This window comes from Telopea speciosissima, chromosome 9 (assembly GCF_018873765.1).
Source record: "Telopea speciosissima isolate NSW1024214 ecotype Mountain lineage chromosome 9, Tspe_v1, whole genome shotgun sequence".
Taxonomy (NCBI): domain Eukaryota; kingdom Viridiplantae; phylum Streptophyta; class Magnoliopsida; order Proteales; family Proteaceae; genus Telopea; species Telopea speciosissima.
This window is the reverse complement of record NC_057924.1, coordinates 2,762,828-2,776,259: the sequence shown is the minus strand read 5'-3', so window position 1 is coordinate 2,776,259 and position 13,432 is coordinate 2,762,828. Positions and strand designations below refer to the sequence as shown.

At 38.6% G+C, this 13,432-nt stretch overlaps 1 protein-coding gene across 2 annotated transcripts; it reads right to left on the bottom strand.

Annotated features, from left to right (window-relative positions):
* Window positions 1-3,134: 3,134 nt before the first annotated feature.
* LOC122640011 (scarecrow-like protein 21) lies at window positions 3,135-7,580 on the bottom strand. 2 transcript variants are annotated; one of them, XM_043833087.1, is made up of 2 exons: window positions 7,459-7,580; window positions 3,135-5,191 (listed from the first exon to the last, which is right to left on the bottom strand). In XM_043833087.1, the coding sequence occupies exon 2, from the start codon at window positions 4,987-4,989 to the stop codon at window positions 3,322-3,324; it is 1,668 nt and encodes a 555-aa protein (XP_043689022.1). In that variant the 5' UTR covers window positions 4,990-5,191; window positions 7,459-7,580; the 3' UTR covers window positions 3,135-3,321. The 2 variants fall into 2 exon arrangements, with proteins under 2 accessions (XP_043689022.1, XP_043689023.1); XM_043833088.1 differs by lacking the exon at window positions 7,459-7,580 and adding an exon at window positions 7,165-7,269.
* Window positions 7,581-13,432: the final 5,852 nt, after the last annotated feature.

Below are 13,432 nucleotides of genomic sequence, written 5' to 3'. Positions count from 1 at the left end.
CATGGGTGGAGAGAATTTTTAGAACTATTATTTCTGTGTCCCTAAAAAGATGTCGGATGAAGCATTACATTAAGAGGTTATCAAAGGGGTGGGGGAAAGGGTGGGGGAAGAGAAAGATAGACACATAAGGTGCTAGCTTATGGGTATATACCTTGCTTTCGCAGAGAGACTGTTTCTAGACTCCGAACCTGCGATCACTTGGTCAATGGAGCAACCTTACCGTTGCACCAAGACACATCCTCTTTTTCTCCCGTCAAATAGTTATCACTTTATCTTTTGTGTTTCTAGTATAATACACTTCTTTTAACGAGGGTAAATTCGTGTGTACTCGAAGTGCATGTGAAACAATGACCAAAGACTGCCATGCCAATTCGGATTGTATCAAAACTTTGATTGCCACAATATATCAATCTTCATCTGTTGTTTTGCTGTTGGGATTGATAGGAACTATGCTCTGGTTGCTGAAGCTCTTGCAATTCAGTGTGCGATTTTCGATAGCGATCTCCTTGTCCTTCCATAAAATCATCATAGAAAGCGACAACCTTCTAGTTATCAACATCTTGAATAAGGTTATTACAGCTATTCCATGGAAGATTAAAACAATCATAGCCGACTGCTTCTCCTTGATTCCTTCCTTGGAAGACATCCAATTCAGGCATCCATTAAGAGAGGGCAACACTGTCAGTGACGGTCTGGCTTCCCTAGGAGCTTCTGTACAAGATCATTATGTTTGGCTTCATACCCCTCCCCCCTGTGTGAACCTCCTCTTGTACTTTGATTCTGCTGGAACATTGTTCCATCGTTAATAAAATTCTTTTACCAAAAAAAAGAAAAAGATATATCAATCTGGCATATGGGAACCAAAGCCAAGGCAATAGAGCTAAATATTCTCATTATTTATGTTTCGTCAGTGCTTGCAAGTCTCATCACCCCCTCATATCTAAAGCCTACCGAATCTGGAGTCTGGACCCAAAAACCCTAGAATCGGCCACTCCAGAATGTCTTGAATTGGAATCGGCCACTGCTGATTTTGGTCCAAATTAAACGATTCAACCGATCCAATTCTTGAAATCATAAAAATAATAGTCACTTTAAAATTAGGGAAAAATTTTCATACACGGCTGTGTGTATGAGAGGGTCTCTCACAAAGAGTTGAAAAAATCATAAATCCTCACCCATTAATTAATGCCTTGAAACTCTCACCCTCTCACATACACAGTTTATACGACCGTATATGAAAACTTTCCCATTAAAATTATTTTGAAAACCCCCATTTTACAGTTTGCCCTTGATTTAAAGAATTTTTTTGAATAAAATAAATGGACAATCAAAAGCCATGTTCTAAATAAACCCATAGGCTATAGAAGTGTGACTTAAACCGCCCCTTCACAATATATATATATATTTTTTTTGGGGAAAGGGAAGGCCTTTCGGCCTAATTTATTTAAAGAACTCAGACAATTTCCGCCCCCTTACAAAATCTTAACTTGTCAACCATTTACAGATGTGGGGCTATTTTCGTCCCTTGAAATCTTCTTGGACCATCAGCTGTTAACAGAAGACACCCAAAACACAGTGACCTGTTGCTCGCGCAAATGAAATCAAAGGCATTGCCGGCAAGAACCCCTTATTCCTCTTGCTTTATTGTGATTTCTGGCCAATCCCATTTCTAATCTTATAATAGTTCTAATTACCATTTAAATTAACCACCACCCTCCCCTCCCCAAAAAAAAATAAAAAAAATAAATAAAAATTGCTATTTAAAGACTCAGTTTTATACGAGACTGGATCATGTCTTTGTATAAGTACCATCCAAGGCCCCTCACATGAAACCCACGATCGGCTTGATCCATACTTGTTTTATACTGGCTTTTCTTGTTTAACTTATTTTTTATTAGGTAAATTAAACCTAGGGTAAACTAAAACGATGTATCTCACGTTTTATATATTATGTTTGAGATATTTTTTTCATACTTTCAACCTTGCCCATACAACCACTCTGGAAACTTCTTTCCATCAATACGGAAATAGTTGACCTAGAAAACAAGATACATTAAGGTATGATTTGGTATATTCTCTCTCTATCCTTCCCCCCCCCCCCCCCAACACTTGTTTTTCTCTCTCTTTCCATTGAGTGTTGCGACCAATCTGTCGAGGAAAGAGAAAAATCTCCAAATATCTATGGGTAAAACTAAAAATATGAATAAAAAAATATAATGTTTTCCAAACATAATTATTAAGAAACATGAGATATTTATCAATAGAAAAAGCTGGGCACGCCACCAGGGTGGCCAGCATGTGTCATCCTCTATCCTCCCCCTTTTGAAAAAAAAACCCCTTTCGCTTAATATATCAAACGTGATGTACCCTAAACACATGGTAGATTGCTACACTGCCTTTGTATAGATTCCTTCAATTCTTTCCGCTGCCAATCACAAAATCCAGTTAGACCGAAACTTAACATGTGAAGAGATCCTGCAGTCAGCCAGTTGGTAAAATTTCAGCCTATCCAACCTGCCACATGGTAGATATAAATGCACTAACCAAGAATTTTCCTACTTCTGCTAGGCTAAGGAAAGAACCATGATCTTTTAAGTTATTTTAATTTTACATCACTTCCCTTCACCTCTAACCAAACAGAGCCATTAAAAGATAGGATCCGGACTTGCCCTTACCACAGTTGAAGGTGTTTCACTAACCCTACCCTAGCTCAACAAGTAGTGTTTACATGAGTTGAGAACTAAAGAAGAGTAGGGCTGGCAATTTTCTCCCATCACCCACTTTACCCGCTTTACCGACCTCGGCAGAAAGGGTAAAGGTAAGGAGACCTTGCCTTTTTAGCCAAATGGGAAGGCCAAAGGTAGACAAATTTTACTTGTCTAGCTAAATGGGTACGGGTAGGGAACGGGGTAAACACACCTTCTACCCTCCCATCTGAAATTCCCCCGATTACCGCCTTACTCGCCCTGGCAGGGAGAGTAAAGGTAAGGTTTATTCCATGACTGTTCTTACCCGTTGCCACCCGCTGAAGATACAGCAGAAGGGTTGAGGTTGTGAATTGGGTGATTACAGCCCTACCTGAGCATACTCCTTTTGGAAGTAAGATGCAAATGCTATTGCTCTATAAAAAGTTCTCATATTAAAAGTTGCAATTACAGGAGATGGCTTTTCCAGGAAGAGTTAATATGGATTACTATGTTCCAGAGAATAGAGACAATCCAACTCTTTCCATGTTTGTTATCAAGTAAACATAATTTCAAGTTTTACCTGGATCGCCTGAACACAGAACTGCAAAGCAGAGGTCATCCGTTAGTGCAATATTCACTTCCATGCACAAGATGAAACCAAAACTCTGTTCTTCCAGCCAAGATAGAGAACGCCATCTCTCTCCTCAAGTGTATAATTCTCACAATAGTCTTCCATCAGAGACTTGATAGTAGCATTCACAGATGAGTTCAACGGGTATGGAGTGAACCCAGCCATTGTGAACCGTGACCTCCACTTCCCATGTAACTCATGACGTTCTACTCTTTCAGCGCCTTCACAAGCTATGATGTTCACCACATCACGTGCCACACATTGCTGCTCAACATTTATACGTTCCTTGTGGTCCCTTGGGAGTTTGACATCAATTGACTCAAACATAGCTGTATAAAAGCTCAGAGTCTCAAGGAATCGTAGGAAGAAAGGAGTGGTATTGGTGTTCGATTCTTGCTCCACCAGTGTCACCACCTTGGGTGACAAGCTCTTAACCAATCTCAGCAGCCGGTCACGGTGGTTCTCAGTGCCCACACTTTCATCTGGCATGTGGTGCAACATGTATGGAAAATTCACAGCTATAGCTTCCCCAGGATGAACACACAGATTTTCAAGCTCAACTTCACATCCAGACATGGCAGCTGCATGGAAATGAAAGGGAACATCGCACGACTTGGCAAGCCTTGACAATCTCTGTCCAACAATCTCAAGTCCTCCTCCTCGAGCATGAGCTGATTGGGAATCATCTATACCGGTGATGCGGATGTGCGGGGGACCACAAGGCCGAGCTGCAAGAGCCTGGATAAGGGTGATCCACTGGCTGCCTTGTGCAATCTGGAAGTCAATAATGTGGATTCTGTTTTCATCCTTCAAAGCTTCTGCAATAGCACCATTGGCAGACAAATATCCAAACTTGAAGTACGGGCAGACTTCATATAGGAGGTGCATGTAGGAGAGTAGTTCAGCACTAGCAGGCTCTCTGCACTTCAGGGACTTGTAAATGGAACTTCCTGAGTGGGCCAACCTTGCAACAATCCCTTCCAACATGTAAGCTCCCAGGCGCTGGATTGGCTCCCCAGAAACCGAGACCATCTTCCTTAACTCAGCAATCAACCATTCTGCAATCAAAAGATCATTATCTGATACAGCTTTTGCACAGGCAATGAGTACCTCTTTCAGGTCCCTGTCCACAATATCTGAATCAGGCTCAAGCATTACAGTTTCCAGTTCTCTCAGCTTGTGTCTCAAGTCATTGACATCTTCTGTTATGCATGACCCACTTATTGGAGACCCATAGTTGTTGTCAGGGGAATGACGAGAGTCTGCTGGGTATGACTGAGATTCTTGCTGTGACACAGGACTCCCATTAGACGAGAAACTGACAGTAGGTGGGGAGTTGTAAAAATTGTAACTGCCAGTTACCGAGGATGACTCCAAGATGCAATTCTGTTCATGAGAACTCTCACCAGGAATGATGTTCAATTGGCTGCCACTATCAGAGCACAGGAGGTGGTCTACACTTGGGAAATTTGGAGACAAGCAACAGGTCTCAACCTCTTGCATAGGTTGATAGTAAAACCTGTCTGACCTGCTTGAACTTCCATGTTGAAGAGGAGGTTGCCTTGAAGAATAACCTTCTAATTGACTTAGCCCAGCCATTGGAAAGCCATTGTAATATTGATAGTTGTTTCCGGCAGAACCATTGGCAGACCTAAATTGAGAATTCATCATAGTTAAAAGGTTGTGGGTTATTATCTGTCTCTTTCTGAAATAATGGACACAGAATAGATTGTCATTGAGTCTCCTTGACAAGTAACATGATGAACCTTTTCTAACCACAACATATTAATATTGAATTCAGCAATTCCTCCATTCTTTCTTCAATTTCCAGATCAATTGTGCTTCCACAAACGAACAATTAAAGAAAAATCGTCTGCAATGAAGATGAAAAATATCAGTAAAATTCTGTTTTTAAAAAAGATTAAAGTGAAAGAATACAAACAGAAGTACAGAATTGTGTTTAAAATTCTGTGTTTTGTTGGGAAAGATGAAAATAACAAAAGGAAAAGATGGATAGTTTGGCTAGCAAGCTAAAAAGGGTTCCTGGATTGTATGGTGCATGACATAGTATTCGTCCTTCCTATTGAAGTTTATTTCACTTTAAGAGGAGTAAAAATATCAGGTTGCAAAGAAGCTTAGGGCAGAAGAGAGCATCCTTGAAACAGGCTATTGAAGGCCTAATGAAAAGGTTGAGAGAGCATTACTCCCCCCCCCCCCAACAACAACAAAAACAAAAAAACTTCCAAGGAGACACAGGATGGTACTTTTATACTTTTATACAAGATAGCTTTCTGGTAAACAGGATTGTATTGGAGTTCCAAGGCAAAGGGAGAGAGAAGAGACATAACAAGAATTGTTTGATGACAGGGAAGCCATTCTATTATTCTATCACTCATCATTGAGTCCGACTGTAAATGGCTAGGTTCCTGATTCCCTAATCAACTGCTCACGCGTATCCGCTGCAAAATTAGCCAACTAGCCTGAATTTATTTTTTTATACTAATAGGCAGTGCTAGTTAGTTAGGAGTTTGAACTCTTAAAAGCCAATAGACGTATCTCCTTTTCTTCTTGTGGAAGTAATAGAACTCTACTAGAAAGGCTTTTTCAAAGTGGAAAAATAAATCCAATCACATTAACTTACCATGTAAAACCAAGAACTGTTTCACTCATGGTAGGGATTGGGAGTGGGATCTTCAAAGAAAAAATATAGAGGAATGGCTTTATTTAAGATTGCTTGCAGAAATCAACTCTCAATTCTGGTAATATTTCCATAACGCTTGGGATGTGAAATTTATAAATGGCAAAGATAGAACCGAAAAACGTTAACATAACCATTCATAGTTAAATGGTATCTAACTGGTGGTAGACTTAGAAGATTAAGAACTCAGCCTGGGAATCAGAGGTACGCTTCAACAGGATCAACACAGGACAGGCGGCCAGATAAGACATTCCCCCACCAAAGGCACACACACAACTTGATGGCTTAATGTATCATCATCTCTTTTCCATGTCATCATCTCTCTTCCCAACCCAGGATTCACATAACAGTGCAGAACCCACAATTCTAATACTTATTTATCCTTAAAACCAACAAGATCTAGTAAGTTTCAATGGTTAAATAACATTTTTCACCCTCATGCAACGAAATTAGAGGTCACAAAAACATATCCTAATTCATGTGAAAAGAGAGTACAAATAGCCAAGCATAACAATCAACAGAACACTTCAAATGCTACAAGGAAGAAGACTCATGATTTCCAAAATAAGTCCTCAGACACAATTTCCTATGATGAGCAAAACTAATTTCCGAAGAAAATTTCACTGACGATGCAAGAAAAGTTGATGGGGGTAGAGAAAGAAAAGAAAGGAGCCAGACTTCAACCAGCAGCGTTCATTAGCTAGGAAAACTCTCAGAAGGAGCACCATTTCAAAACCCTAATTTCCACTGGAGTTGATAAATTAACCCCATCGAGAAAGAAAAAATGAGCAACATTACCAACAAGACCCGTAATTTGCACAAAAAACCCATTTCTTATGAAGGAGAACAAAGAAGAGAAAAGTTCAAAATGTTAATTTCATAACCCTAGAATTCAAAATTGATTTTCCAAACTCAAGCACAAAATCACCAATCCCCTTCCCCAAAAGAAATCGAAGAAAAAGAAAAGAGGGAGAAAAAATTATAAGCACTAATAATTGTAATTAACAAGTAAAAAGGGAACATCAAAGACCTTAAATTAGAACTCCTGAATTTTCCACCAACACCCTTCAGAAAAGAATGAAGATATAAGAATAAAAAACGGGAAAAAAAATTTGTATCAGAGATTGAGATGCAAAAGAAAACTTCACCTCTCATAAATCTGTGGCTAAGCAGAAACTAAAACCCTCAAACCCATCTGAAACTTCAAACGCAGAAACCAAATTACCACTCTAATTCTCTGATAAATGGAGAAATGAACCCATCTCATGAAATTAACTTAAGGGAGGAAGGAGATTCCCTTATCACCTGACCCTAGAAATTAAAGAATCACCCTTTGTAAGGAATATCACAGCACACAGAAAGACAAGGAAACCATAAGAGCAAAGGGAGTTCATTCAAAATATATTTTTTTAAATCAGTGGAGAGTGGGGACTTTGACATACCTCTTTTCCTTGAAGGCTCTCAGATGTCGATGTTTAGCTCCACGTAAAGGGTCTTTGGAGGGTTGGAGGTGAAGAAGACGGGAATAACTGGAGATGCTGTTGTGGTTAGGAGATGAACCAAAAAGATAAAACAAGTAGCAGGAAAATGCTAAGTCTTATCCTCTCGACCTCTCCTCTATGATTCTAATAGAGATATAAAATGATTATAACACGTGGACGAGGATAATTTATTTCACTAAACGCTTATGAGAGCCATTAAAAAATTTAATTTTACTTACCCAGTTGCAGAGTAGAGTAGAGATGATCTTGGTAAGCCAAAAAATTTAGCTGTGAGGGGGGTAACATGGATGAGGCTGTGTCAACATTATAACCCAACGCGTTTTGACGTCATATGTGACCGATAAAAGAAATCCACCATGAGAGAGGTATAAGGTACTGTTGATCCATAAGAAACCATACACAAGGAAGACAATTGGATGATTTCTTAATTCCTAAAATCCAAACTTTAATAAGACTGTAAGCTGTAACAGTAAACTACTTGGATACATGTTTACCAAAAAAGTAACTACTTGGATACATAAACGGTTAACGGAAGAAGATTGAAGAACAATCTTTAGGGATGAGTTTATTGTCCCACAACGAATACAGTGTGGGGTTATGGAGTAGAGGAGATTCTGTGGCAGAGGAAGGAAACCCACTGGAGAGTGCTTTGGGATTGGATTGGAGTAAGTGAAAGTTGAAAGAGGATAGTTTCTTCGCTTTTGTGCGAAGTGTAAAAAGGAGCAAAAGGTCGCAGTCAACAACCGGGAATTGGAACACTGACCTAGATGGACGCTTCTGCTTTGTTTCTGGGAAGGGGGCAGGCCTGCAGGGGGAACACGGAAGCAGGGAAGGGGGAAGCTTCTGCTTTGCTTCTGGGAAGAGGGAAGTGAGATAGAGATCAAGATTATCAAGGTTATTAAATCGAATCGGTCATGCCCATTTCGATCCAGAAATAGGTCGGAATTGATCCCAAAAACCTTAGAAATCGATCATCAAATCTGTAAATCCTGAATTTTAATTTATAAAAAAAGGGAGAATGTTCTCTGTGCCCGGGGGTACGCGAGAGACATGGGGTGGGTGCAATGATCACCCTGCCCCCTGAGTGACAGGTCCATGTGGCACAGAGAACATGAGCCCTATAAAGAAAACAAACGAAATGAATGGATTAAGCTCCTCGCCATGGAGTCCAACATCAGGGGGACCTTTATCGTCTCAGTTCCCTGTCAAGTACAGTTTGTCCGATTCCTCTCATAAGGAGTGGAAATGACTATCTTACCCCCTGCTCGGGTGGGGTTCGCCCCCTTTTTATTAGATGCACTAAGGAACTGTACCGGACAGAGAACCTACGAGGATAATTTTTCGTGCCGAGGGAGTGCTTAGGGGGCATCCAGCCGTTGGGATGTGCCGCGCACATCCCGATAATTGACTGAGCACGGATCGGGATGTGTGCGACATAGCGCCACAACCCAGCATTTGGATGCCCCTTGGGCACTCCCTAGGCATGGGGCTCCCTAGAGAGAAGTCGGATTACAGGTCCGGATTTTCATCCTCTCAAGATAGAGAGCATGTTTTGCATCGCCATCATTGGCTGATGTCTATCAATATCATTACAAATCGGGTGAATTGAGCAAAAAAATGATCCAATTTTGAAAGGATAATTTACACATACCACCCCTGAGGTTTGACGAAAAGATAATTTTACCCCCCAGTTTTGAAAAATTCTGCGTACCCCCCTGAGTTCATGACTAACAGTGTTAAAAATAAGAGGTGAACTAATAGAATTACCCTTGCAAAAAAAAAAAAAAACCTGCAACTCATCTTCCCCAAATCGATTGGGGAAGATGAATTGCAGGTTTCAAAACCCGTTCGACCCTTAAGGAATTTAGGATTTCAAATTGAAAAAAAATCCCAAATCAAAACCCTTTTGCGCACCTGAGATATTCCAGGCGAGAGAAAGGCCATGGAGTCCTCCACCACTCCCCACCGACCAGCGAGTACCGAGTCTACCGACGAGTGCACAACTTCTTCTTCGTCTAACAATTTTAGGGGAAATTGAAAGACTACCCTGCAATTTTGACTTATGAGGAATTATTAAAAGCAGAGTACAAAGAGGCATCGTGATAACCTCAAAACCCTAGAAAGAATCAATTGACTAAATCAAATATTTTCGGAAATCGAATTGGCTACTCAGTACTGATCTCTGATGAAATGGACCCAAATATTGAAATCCATTTATAAGAATCAAAGAACGAAAATAATGGTGATTGAATTGATTTATTTTTTATCACAAACATTGAAATGCTTACAGTGTAAATGGCCAAATCTTTTCTCCTAAGTTGACCTCTACTTATAGTGTAAAGGTTCATTAATGTCAAATTGATATGCTCTGCGATTGCCATTTGCCATTATCATTCCCATTCTTTCAATCTTTATTTTATAGTTTTTAAAAGCGTGTCTTGGCCTCAAATCGGAGACTTCCAAGTTCCAATCATGGCTTGCCATGTCTTCACTTCTGCAACAACAACAACTTATGTCTTATAGTGATTCTCTCCCTTTCCATTGCTGGGTCGGATTTAATTTTGATCTCAAAAAATTGATAATTATTTTGGTTTTGATGATAACTGGCTGAAACCTTGAAAGGACACCAACAATCATGACGCAAAAGGGTTTTGATTTGGGATTTTTTCCCAAATTTAAACCCTAAATTCCTTAAGGGTTGAAAGGGTTTTGAAACCTGCAACTCATCTTCTCCAATTCGATTGGGGAAGATGAGTTGTAGGTTTTTTATTTATTTATTTTTTTTAAGGGTAATTTTGTCAGTTTACCTCTTATTTTTAACATTATTAGTCATGAATTGACGGAATGAGTTTATTTGTTATTGTTTGCAAACCTCAGGGGGGTACGTAGAATTTTTCAAATTTGAAGGGTAAAATTGTCCTTTCATCAAACCTCAGGAATGGTATGTGTAAATTACCCATTTTGAAATTATATCCACGATTCAATTCTAGCCATCCGAATCGGTATCATTGATACCTATAACCTTGGTAGATAGGGAGTTAGCTTCTATTTTAGTGAAGGGGGAAGAGCGAGATAAAGATAGAGAGCATACTTCTAAATATGGACATTCGTATCAATATTTATTGGTCAATATGTACCGGTATTTTATCAAAAAAATAAAAAAATATAATAATAATAATAAATAATAAATAAATAAATATATATATATATATATATATATATATATATATATAATCAAAGCTTGATATCAAATAGATTGGATGAATCACACAAAAACGTGGTTCAATTTTAAAATTTCATCATCTGATATTGGCTTGATACAATTCAACTCCAGTAATCTGTTTCGGTGTATCATTAGTATCAATCAAGACTAATATGGATACTAACACCGATACCTATAACCTTGATAGAGAGTGGGAATTAGCTCCCACAGAAGGGGAAGAGAGAGAAAACATAGTTCTAATTGTGTAACCTATAGAGAGAGAGAGCAGTTCTCTCTTCTTTAGGGATTGAGATATCGGTACCAATAACGGTATCGATCTACAATCTCTGATGATTTCCACTAAGATTGATTCGGACCAATCAATTTTGCTTCTATCTTTTATTAAAAATCGAGTTTTTAGATGGGCCAGGTATCAGTATCGACCTATATGATCCGACCGATCCGATACCAATATCAATACCTCATTCCATTCTCTGCTTTAGGTGACGTGGCAATTAGTGGCTTTCCACTTAATCATCCGTGGTGATGCTCCATGTCCTTTCGTCACCGTCACAGTTACTTTTAATAATATATATTTTATTTTACTTTTAATAATATTAAACACTCTCAACTCTCCCCTACCGATACTTATAATAATATTAAGATTCTCAACTCCCACTAAAGAACGAGAGAGAGAGAGAGAGAGAGAGATAAACATTACAAGTCAGGTTTCCCTCTTGTGTGACAGAAAGAGAGAGTAGTGTCACATTTAAGATTCTCCTCCTCTTTCAAGCCTCTTCATAGTGTTTTGTGAGCAAAATATTGGTGAAAAAAATCCTCTATAGTGCCATAATCTTGCGGAGCCTTGGCTTGAGCACTCAACACGTGAAAGATACGATATCAAAAAAGATTTTATGGATGATTGTACATGATCGTGCACAACCATACATATAGCTATCGAATAAATGATAGGTTGCATCATAGACCTTCATTCCCCATTCAATGGTTGTATGATGCACAATCATGCATAAAATCTTTTTACCAATTTTTAATGTAATAAGATAAATCTTTTTTCTTCTAAGATATTCAAATGGTAAGTCTTATTTCTTTGGCTAAAGTTTGTGTTCTTTTATAAAGAAGAGGAATAATTCCTTTGACCAAGGTCAAAATCTTCTAGAAAGTGACCTCAGGATTAAACTCTTAAATCATCATTTCACTTTCACTCCTTATTTTTTATTGAGTCCAAATTACTATAGTTTTAGGTATCAGTTTAGTATTAGTAATATCAATTTTTTTTTGTGTACGGTTTCTGATTGGTGCGGTTTCCTAATGCCTCTCACAAGAGGAAGGTGGACCCCACTTAGGTAGACTGTTTGGTCAAAAATTCCAAGTGAATCCCACCCCGCTCTTGTGAGAGGAACTAGGGAACCGTAAACGATAATGACTCTTAGTAATATAGGTCTATCCGTATTAGTTTTGGCCAACATCGATGTCGATACTATACCCATCGTATTGATGGTAAAAATGTAAAAAAAGATTTTATATCAATATTCAAATGGAAAAATCGTCTAATAAAATCGATACAAGTCACAGAATTCGTTATGATACCAATACAACTGATATTGATACCTAAAATCATGGAAACTACTATCCCTATTGGCCGTCTAAAGATATTGATGCCCATGGTGAAGGAAAATTCAACAGCTGTCGACTCTTTACTTTCTTTGTTTAGGTCGTAGTTGGATCATTATTTATTAGAAAATTAGGTTTTCCGACTTACCTTCTTGTCAACAAAATTTTATGGTTCTTACAAGTCAAACCCTGAATAGGTTGATTTTTTATTTTTTTTTTTATAAATATTAAAAGGGTAAATTTCACGGACACCCCAAAATGTCACAGACATGCCAAACTTGGGCAAAATATCAACCTTCCCCTTGATGTTAAGTTCAGTTAGCATCCAAAGTTAAAATGTCCATTGTACCCCCACTCTGTTCTTCTTCACCATCATCGATCTAGTGAAGGGTCAGAGCCTTCTGCAGTTCTGTAACTCCGAAGCTCCCACGGTGGAATTTGTAACCCTAGTGCCCAAACCCGGGGTACCAATAAGTGACGCCTTAACGTAATCGGAGATCCATGGATCTCTTCTTCGACAAATCTACCACTAATTTTTCTGCTTATTATTCTTCTTATTCTCCTCTGCTTCTTCAAAACCCAGTCAAATCCCTCTTTTCACTTAGCCGAGACCCTTTTTCCATTGCTTGATTGACACAAATCATTGATCGAGCTGATAATTAATCCAAAGAAAACAAAACAAAAACAAAAGAGGCACATAGAGATCTATTTCCAATTCAAATGAACTACTGCACCAACAAATAGAAATTATAGTCCTCAACATGCGGCACAACATAAAATTTCCTAGTCATGTTGCATGTTGAATGGAATAGAAAATTCAAAGTTACTCTAAATGAATGAATATATATAGCCATACATGAGAGAGTATTTCATTGAATTTGTTTTCTAAAGTTGACAAATCACAAAATTTAGGTGTTACCCTTTTTTATTCAATGGTCAAAATCTTCAATGGTCAAAATCTTCGTATCTTTGCCGGGTTGAAGAATTACGAACCAAACAAACAAACTCATCTTAAATGGTAAGGATTAAGGGCTGTTTGAATAACACATCTAAAGGTGTATTTAGTTTTTAAAACCATAT

Coding starts and splice junctions, on each gene's coding strand:
- LOC122640011 (XM_043833087.1), bottom strand. CDS start 4,989: ATGATGAATTCTCAATTTAGGTCTGCCAATGGTTCTGCCGGAAACAAC.